The following is a 9,806-nucleotide window of genomic DNA, read 5'->3' as shown; positions in this document are numbered from 1 at the left end:
TGAATTTTTAATTAAAAAAAACAAAATCGAAAAAAAAGAAGAAGTTATCTTAATACAGGTGCAACTTTTACAATTTGTATTTATTTTTTATTTGTTTACTGTTTGTACGGCTAATTGATGGATATGTGCTCTGTAGGTTTTTTTTTTTTTTAAATCACCTTTCCACATGCATGTCGCCTTCTTTAAAAATAATAACCGGCCTCGGTGGCGTCGTGGTTAGGCCATCGGTCTACAGGCTGGTAGGTACTGGGTTCGGATCCCAGTCGAGGCATGGAATTTTTAATCCAGATACCGACTCCAAACCCTGAGTGAGTGCTCCGCAAGGCTCAATGGGTAGGTGTAAACCACTTGCACCGACCAGTGATCCATAACTGGTTCAACAAAGGCCATGGTTTGTGCTATCCTGCCTGTGGGAAGCGCAAATAAAAGATCCCTTGCTGCCTGTCGTACAAGAATAGCCTATGTGGCGACAGCGGGTTTCCTCTAAAAAAAAACAATGTCAGAATGACCATATGTTTGACGTCCAATAGCCGATGATAAGATAAAAAAAAATCAATGTGCTCTAGTGGCGTCGTTAAATAAAACAAACAAACAAACTTTACTTTCTTAAAAAATAATGAAATGTAATTGAAAAGCACTAATTTAACCGTTTGGAATTCATTCTCTCGCAAGTTTGTGTTCTCATTTCATTTAATAACTACTCCAAGTAGAGTATTGTTCTAGTAAATTAACATACCACGGTCAACCGTAGATTACCCAGAGACAATTAAATGCGTTCCACAGTCAGTTTCTTAATTGATACATTGTGAAGTTGTCACACTGAAGTATCCGTGAAGGTGTGAAACTTGCTTATCTGCTGCACCTTGTCACTTTTTTTATTTTTATATAGAATATATGTAGTTGTCGCTTAACACGGGCACTTTAGCGACTTGGGGATCCAGTTTAAGTGGCCGCTGAGTGTGTAGGACAAGTCACCGCTTATTATGAGTGCATATAAATTAAAAATCCGCTAGGACAGGTTTGCCTGTATTATTTTATTATTTCGACGTCTGTTTTGTATGTTGAATTTATTAATTATAACAAAGTCTACGTAGAACTAGTTAACTACTCCACGCTTTTTTTTCACGTCGAGGTCTGCTGCTCCAAACGAATATTTTTTTCAATGTATTTTCTGGTGCAGCATGCCCCAAACTCTCTAAAAAAAATTCACTCGCCATAGTATAGATCCCCACCCTTGTACAATTTCCAGCACATTCGCCTGACAGTACGCTTCAACAGTCAGTAACACGTTTAGGCCTACTATTAGTGCCAGACATGGGTGTTGTCTGAGCTAGACCGTCTGTGAGTCTGTCGCATGAGTTTGTGGCGCCAGTCTCTCTTCAAGCACTCAGACACTTCACACTTAATTATTATTTATGAATAGTTGTTCCTCACCATTCATCCGCGATTGTGTACCTTGCAAGTGATTTTTAAAAAGGCGACACAGATTTCGCCTTATAATGACTGGCACGGCGAAGTCAGGCTAGTCCGAGCAAAGTTTGGGCTCACTTCGCCCGGTCGCGTATATATATATATATATATATATATATATATATATATATATTATTTAACTATGCCTAATTTCAGCTATTAGATGGGATCAACAAACATAATTAATAATCAGTGGCGAAGGAAGGTGCCAAAAAGTTGGGAGGGGGAGGGGGGGGGGGGGGGACACACACTCGTTGTAAACGTATCCATCTCGCTTTTGCTCGTTACTTACATTTTAAAACAACTCGTAAGATAAATGTTATTTAACAGACACGAATGTATTATTCTCTATATATTCAGCTTATAAACCAATCGGCTCAGAAATAAATTATAGCTGTAGTAAATTTCACAGTATGAAAGAAAAAGGTCATCTCGTGTCCAAACAGTTGATTTTAATCTGATCAGCATCTTATCTATTGTAATGATGCACCTTGATAAAACACTCATTAAGTTCTTTAATTTTTTTTTTTTTTTTTTTTTTTTTTACAAACGATCCGAGTGGATTGATACATGTAACTTTTTGTCATGTCATGTCATAGGGTTTTACGTGCACATTCAGAACAAGCTGTTGTAGCGCACAAGAGCCGGCCTTGGCCGGCTCCTCCGTTCATGACACATATGGGCATACATAGGATTTTAAAAAGGTGGGTTCCAAAATAGATTGCAGAGATATTGGGCATATATTTCTATGTTGAGTAAATATAATAATGATATTAAATTATAAAAAAAGCGATTTCAGGGGGGGTTCGGTCGAACCCACCCTCTATGTACGCCCATGTGACAGGAAAGGTGGGGGGAGGGGAGAGGAGGGACCGCCTGCACTGGCAGGTGCAAGGGAGCACCAGCAGCCCGATCAGATCGGTAGCAGGCGGTGCTATGGAATTTTGAATGGAGCAGTTAAGGCCAAAGAGAAAAGGGTGCGCAATTTTGATTGAGGAAATTTGGCGCAATTTTGAACGGTCGGTCGAAAGGTATTTAAATGGCTGAGCTAATAAAGGTTTTGGTATTAGTGAATCTAGAGTAGCTCGTGTAACTTTTTGATACCACCCCTGGAAATACTAGCAGTCAATTTGCTGCTTTGCGGAACTCAATGCGCGATGTATTCCTACTCGATATTTTAATAATAAACATACGCGGTCTTGTTTAAATCACACATCAACATTACCGTCAGATATACTTTTATATTACTAGCATGTGGAAGTCACACGTTTGACCTAGTTTTAAACAATAATATCCCGGCCTACTTTTAGAATTATGAATGTTGGATTTTTTTGCAGTTGTCGCTTTATTGCACGAATATGGAACAGTCTATCATGACGGAGCGAGGCATGAACTGAGAGCATGGAAGAGAATACATCGATAACTTCACTTGTTGATTGTGAACACTCATTACACGTTCACTCATTCCAGACGAAAATACTCGATACAACAGTATTTTTCCAAGTTATAAAACTTAATAATAGTTTTCATTTGTTCGTGGGGAACGTGCCGACGTTACAAAACATGGCCATGTCAATGAACACAAAATATGTGAGTGCAGATCATAGGCTATATTATATATATAGGCCTAGTATACTATAATTATATAGCAAAAACTTAAATATAATAACAATAATGATAAATAACAATTAAAAAAAGTTGAAGGAGATGATAGTAATTTAGAAGAAAAGAAAAGATAGTTGACTGGTTATGCTTATTTGTTTAAATGTTTCTGTGGCGTAGGAAGGTACCAAAAAAGGGGTGGGGGTGGGGGCACACTTTTATATTTACACACTTTTACACTATTATAAAGCAAAATATCTGAAAGTGGGGGGGGGGGGGGGCAGTGTGTTTTAAAAAAAATGACACTTATTTCATTTGCTTTGACAAATTTTAAACTGCAGTTTTCTTAACCATCATCTATGTTAAAACAAAAACACCAAAAATCCATTAATTTCCAAGATTTTAGGGTACATAATTTTTTACTAGTCCGAACGGACAGAAAGTGTGTAAGTATTGACTTAATGTGTGCCCTGCACTAATAAGTTTACCCTCGGTACTCTGGCAGAAACCCTGACAAAATATCTGCCCAGTACCCACCTTTATTATTTTTATTTACAAGCCGCCATAAAAAAATCCCTCTATACATTGATGAGGGAGGGTGGGGGGACTGAGCGGATATCTTTCCGAAACCCTGGTGGAATATATGCTGTGACAAAAATAATCCAAGTTAATGGGTATTTCTTAAATTTGCATATTTGTAAGCATGTACACATATGTATGTATGGTTCGAGTTATATCCATAACGGTTTATTGATCAATGTGCTGTTCTGCACTCCATATCATTTGGGGGGGGGGGGGGGGGGGGGGGGGAGATGTAGCCCAGTGGTAATGCACTCGCTTGATGCGCGGTTGGTTTGGGATTGATCCCTGTCAGTGGGCCCATTGGGCTATTTCTCGCTCCAGCCAGTGCACCACGACTGGTATATCAAAGGCCGTGATATGTGCTAATAGCAGCTATCCTGTCTATGGGATGGTGCATATAAAAGATCCCTTGCTGCCAATCGAAAAGAGTAGCCCATGAAATGTTGACAGCAGGTTACCTCCTTCAATATCTGCATGGTCCTTAACGATATAACCTTAAATAAAATGTGTTGAGTGCATCGTTAAATAAAACATTTCCTTCCTTCCTTCCTTCCATGTCATTGGATTGATTGAAAAGCATGAGTTATATTTTTTCACCAAATAGGTTTCTGTTACCACCCTCCAGTATAATTAGTCCTGTAGGCCATGGATACTGTAGCCACCCAACCAGGGTTTGTGCTCGAAGGTAAAATGGGTATGGCGCCATACCCCAAACGTTTTGCAGATTTTTTTTTAAAGTTAATAACCTTTTGACAAAATTAACTTCTCTTATTATTACTGTATGATTTTCTTAACCCTAACCCTAAACTAAACCCATTTTGTTTCTGGGGGAGGTCCCCCATACCCCCTGTTGATAGTGGTTGCATTCAATTCCATAGTGCCATACCGAAAAATTAATTTCTAGCAGAAACACTGCCAACTACCCAACCCCTTTTGTATTTAACAATACTTTTAATCTATAGATATTACTAGCTCTGGGCTTGATCTAACTCTCAGCAGCCCTAGCTTACACAGTAGTGTATCTTTAGTGAATATACAACAAATCATATTTGTTTTTCTTTTTTAAATTAATTAAGGGCGGGACATAGCCCAGTGTTAAAGCGCTCACTCGATGCGCGGTCAGTCTGGGATCGATCCCTGTTGGTGGGCCCATTGGGCTATTTCTCGTTCCAGTCGGTGCACCATGACTGGCATATCAAAGGCCGTGTTATGTACTACCCTGTCTGTGGGATGATGCATATAAAAGATTCTTTGCTGTTAATCAAAAAGAGTAGTCCATGAAGTGGCGACAGCAGGTTTCCTCTCTCTATATATCTGTGTGGTCCTTAACCATATGTCTGACGCCATATAACTGTAAATAAAATGTGTTGAGTGTGTCGTTAAAATAAAACATTTCATTTAAATTAATTTATTTATTTTTAAAAAACTAGTTTCTAAGCTTTTAGTTTGTTGTTAAGGCCTTAAACAAAAAATGTGTTTCTGGTTTCCTGACCAACCCAAATTATATGAAGAGACCCAGAACTGTTTTGAAGCAAAAAAGAAAGAAAGATATTTAAAAACAAATTGTTTAATTTTAAATCGTGATCTATATTTGGAACACCTCAACTGATTCTGTTTTCTCGGTTTGATTCAATACCCCCCAAAAACCCCCAACAAAAACACAACCCCAAACAAAACAGTTCCTACTAATTACCTACCTACCCTATGTTTTTCAAGGATGAAACCTTAAAAAACACACATTTCTTTTAGGCCTAAGGAAGAAAGTAATGTTTTTTATTTAACCTTGTATCAACAATGCACTCGACACATTTTAAGTTTAGTTATTTGGCATCAGGTATATGGTTTAAGACTAATGAGAGGTAACCTGCCATCATCATACCATAGTCTACTCTCTCTCTCCCCCCCCCCCCCCCCCCCCTTGCATTTAACAATATGTTTAACCTATAAGTATGACTATAGTCCAGTGGTAAAGTACTCGCTTGATGTCTGGTCAGTCTAGGATTAATCCCTGTTAGTGGCTTATTGGGCTATTTCTCGTTCCAGCTAGTGCCATGATATGTGCTATCCCATTTATGGGAAAATACAGCGGGTTTCCTCTCTAAGACTATATGTCAGAATTACCAAATGCTTGACATCCAATAGACAATATTTAATAAATCAGTGTGCTCTAGAGGTGTTAAAAAACCCAACTTGAAAGTTTAGCATTGGGCTCCATTTTGACTCTTCGTAGGCTTAACATAGTGTGTCTTAACAAATATGCAACAAGTCCTGGACTTAAAATTCAGTGTTTTGGGGTTTATTTGTTGGTGGTGTTTTGTTTTTTTGTTTTGAGTGGTTATATCTTCTGTCTGTATTTTTAAAGTTGTATTTTATTTAGTTTTTAAGAAATACCGGTATATTAGTAATATCATGTTAAACTGTTTTTACAGTGAAACCCCTCTAAACCGAACACCCTAGGGACCAATAAAAATGTCTGGTAAAAAGAGGGATCTGGTTTAGACAGGTTAAGTTTTGTTCTGGTTTTTAAAAAGGGACTCTGTAAAACGTCCGGTTTTGAGGGAATTCCAGTTTACAGAGGGTCCGGTCTTGAGAGGTTTCACTGTATGTGGTTTGGATTTATCTTTTCAGTTGATATCTTTCAGGAGAATGTTCCAACAGTGAATCATCTGTTTGGAAATAGAACTGACTCAACATCAAGCAGCATTGCACAGAAATTAGGTAAGACTTTTTAATTAAATATTAGTCAATGTGTACTGGTGACATGGCATTCTCTGAGGTGCAGTTGGTTGAAGGACCAATCTCTGTCAGTGGTCAGATCCATTGTTTTTCCCATTCTAACCAATTTTGCAAATACTTTATTAATAGGCTTCCAACCATATACTAAATAATCCTGCCTGAAGCAAAATGCCTGTAAAGTATCTCTTGTTGCTAATACTGTTAGTAATATATAAGATTAGGGTATTGGGGATTTGAGTACAATTATTAATTGGTATAGTTATTTATACATGTAGTTTCTTGTTTGAAATCACAGATATGTATTTAAAAATGTGCTAAGATGTGGTCAAACAAATAGTCCTTTCATTTTTTTTTTTTTTTTTTTTTCTTTCAGCCAAGAAGACTGGAAAGCAGGTGTTTGTGAGTTGTAACCTGGAATACAATCAGACTATGCTTCCTCTGGTGGAGAAACATATATTTGATGAACTGAAGGCTCATCCAGACAAGTTTTAAATTGTTAATTTCACCTGTGTATATATCACATCTGTCTATAGTTGGATGTAGGGGGTGGGGTGGGGTTTACAATATTTATCCTTTTTTTTTTTTTTTTTAAGATAAGAATTAGTTTTTTGACATGTTTGTCCTCAAGTGGAGAACGCACAGCTCCCCCCAACCCCCTCCCCCAACTGATTCCTATGGGTATGTAAGCAGAGCCGGTTTATCCTAGTACAATATGTAGCACATGCTATGGGCCCCACGTTTCAGGGGGCCCTGCAGTGATGTGTACATTTATTTTCCCCAGGTAATTGTTCCTCTCTCCTTGAAGGATTTACAAAATATATCCTGGGAAGGGGGCCCAGCGGATCCATAAACAAGCTCTGCCTGCAAGGTGTTCTTGGTAGATTCTGCTGCATTAGAAAACCAATTGGGTAAAAAAAAAGAATCATTGTTGTTTCGCCATTCTATCCAGAGAATCAGAAAGAATCGCCTGTATGACTGCAGTAGGTTTCACCAGTTTATCTGATGGAATCATTCTGTCTATTGTGATACAGCATTGATGACCACTGTGTATCATCAATGGAAAAACATAAAAAAGAGTAACACATGTGGCAACGTCTCAGATCTCTCATTGAATAGTTCCATTTAAATGATCATGGAGTCTCAGTGGAAGTGTGCTCCAAAAAGAGTAACAAATATGTTGAGAATTTATGAGGAAACAACTTTTTTATCATAGCAAGTGTAAGTTTAATGCTTAATATTGTCAGTATCACTAAAACAGTCTTTTAAAAAGTTTGTATAATGATTTAATCACACCTTGCCATGAAAAACTGAGGGAGTGATTATGGGGAACCATTTAAGATATTGCCATATTGAGCATCGATATTTAATCCTTGTAGGGTAGTATTTAAAAAAAGATATTATCCTTGAACTAGTCTTATTAAAAGTAGATATACTGATGGAAAGAAATAAAGGATCACACAGATAGCAACAAAGATTAATGACTGCATCAAAAATCAATTCATATTGTCAGAAGTTGACTGGGAACATATAGGCAGCACATTCAACACTACAGACATTCAGTCCCACATTACAACTTGGTATGAAATACAGACATTACTACGCTAGTTGTGAATTAAATTTGGTCTACAATTTGATATGTTCCCTTATTTCTTTCCATCAGTATAAAAGTGATATTTTTATTATTTGTTGCTGCTTGTCACTATGGCCAAAATGACACCTTGAGTAAGTACATGTATTATTTTACAAGAATCTGCAAACAATTCTTATAAATCACTAGACCATGACATTTTGTTTTCAGTTGTGATGTAACTTAGGATTTGGTTCAAGGAAAATTAGCTATAATGCTGGCCAATTTGTGATAATACTCCTTTAAGACTTTCTGTCATTAGGGCGTTTGTAAGTTGAGCATTCATAGATTTGTTATCTACTTTTGTGATGATCTGTTTATATAACAGGAAATGTTGAAAGTTCTATGTAATTACAGGTATTTGCTATCAGGTGAACCGAGCATTCAGTTCCACAGAATACATGTACCTCAACAGAATAAAATCACGATTGAATTTATTGTTTTAATATAGTCCACCCCCACCCCCCACCCCCCACACACACACACAATCTGTAGATATACCAGGCATAGATTACAGTGTGTGGGAGGAGGGGGGTGGGGCTTAGAAGTGTCCCGGTAGAAAGGAATGGTTATGAGTTTAAAATAAATGTGCTTTAGTGTGTCAACATTGCTCCACAGAATAGTCACCATGAAAAACATTATTACACCCCAACCCCACAAAAAACCAAACAAAACAACAAACAAACCTAACCCACCTTGCTGACATTCAGAATTTTATTAAAGATATCACTATCATTGCTGCACCAACCTCACATTTTCACAAGTTCATTTCATTTCATACTGAATGCTCCTCTGGGTACAAACCTAATAAACTATTTGAGCTGTAGCCCAGTGGTAAAGCGTTCGCCTGATGCACAGTCGGTCTAAGATCGATCCCCGTCTGTGGACCCATTGGGCTATTTCTCGTTCCAGCCAGTGCACCACGACTGGTATATTAAAGGCCATGGTATGAGCTATCCTGTCTGTAGAATGGTGCATATAAAAGATCCCTTGCTACTAATGGAACATGTAGTGGGTTTCCTCTCTGTCAAAATTACCAAATGTTTGACATCCAATAGCCAATAATTAATAAATCAATGTGCTCTAGTGGTGTCTTTAAACAAAACAAACTTCTTCTAATTTGCCAATTTCGAGGCCTGATATATAGTGGACAGTCTTGTTTCGAAACGGTCTTGAGCATCAGCTTCTATCCATCGCATTCTTTGTGTTATCCGTTTACTCTTACCGGCTTCCGTGGCATCGTGGTTAGGCCATCGGTCTACAGGCTGGTAGGTACTGGGTTCGGATCCCAGTCAAGGCATGGGATTTTTAATCTAGATACAGACTCCAAACCCTGAGAGTGCTTCGCAAGGCTCAATGGGTAGGTGTAAACCACTTCCACCGACCAGTGATCCATAACTGGTTGCTGCCTGTCATAAAAGAGTAGCCTATGTGGCGACAGCAGGTTTTCTCTAAAACAACCAGTGTCAGAATGACCATATGTTTGACCTCCAATAGCCAATGATAAGATAAAAAAAATCAATGTGCCCTAGTGGTGTCGTTAAATAAAACAAACTTGACTGTTTACTGTTCTGCATGCCAACACCACAAAAACACTAGAGTAATATAATATACATTTTTTTTAATGACATTCTGTCATTTTTAAGGGCAAGATGGAAAAGAGCGAAATGACTCAAATAATTTTGACAACATCCATTTACCAAAAAAAACATTCATAAAATTAAAAACTGCACACATAATACAAAACACAATAAACTTGATGGGTGTAGCACTACCTGATGTCATGTTA

General features: G+C 37.8%; 1 protein-coding gene across 1 annotated transcript; it reads left to right on the top strand.

The window, feature by feature from the left end:
* Positions 1-1,708: 1,708 nt before the first annotated feature.
* LOC121388504 (proteasome assembly chaperone 4-like) lies at positions 1,709-7,892 on the top strand. Its single transcript, XM_041519858.1, has 4 exons — positions 1,709-2,174; positions 2,808-3,060; positions 6,297-6,372; positions 6,764-7,892. The coding sequence occupies exons 2-4, from the start codon at positions 2,872-2,874 to the stop codon at positions 6,880-6,882; spliced, it is 384 nt and encodes a 127-aa protein (XP_041375792.1). The 5' UTR covers positions 1,709-2,174; positions 2,808-2,871; the 3' UTR covers positions 6,883-7,892.
* The last annotated feature ends 1,914 nt before the right edge of the window (positions 7,893-9,806 follow it).

Source organism: Gigantopelta aegis, chromosome 14 (assembly GCF_016097555.1).
Source record: "Gigantopelta aegis isolate Gae_Host chromosome 14, Gae_host_genome, whole genome shotgun sequence".
NCBI lineage: Eukaryota > Metazoa > Mollusca > Gastropoda > Neomphalida > Peltospiridae > Gigantopelta > Gigantopelta aegis.
This window is presented reverse-complemented; position numbering and strand designations above follow the sequence as displayed.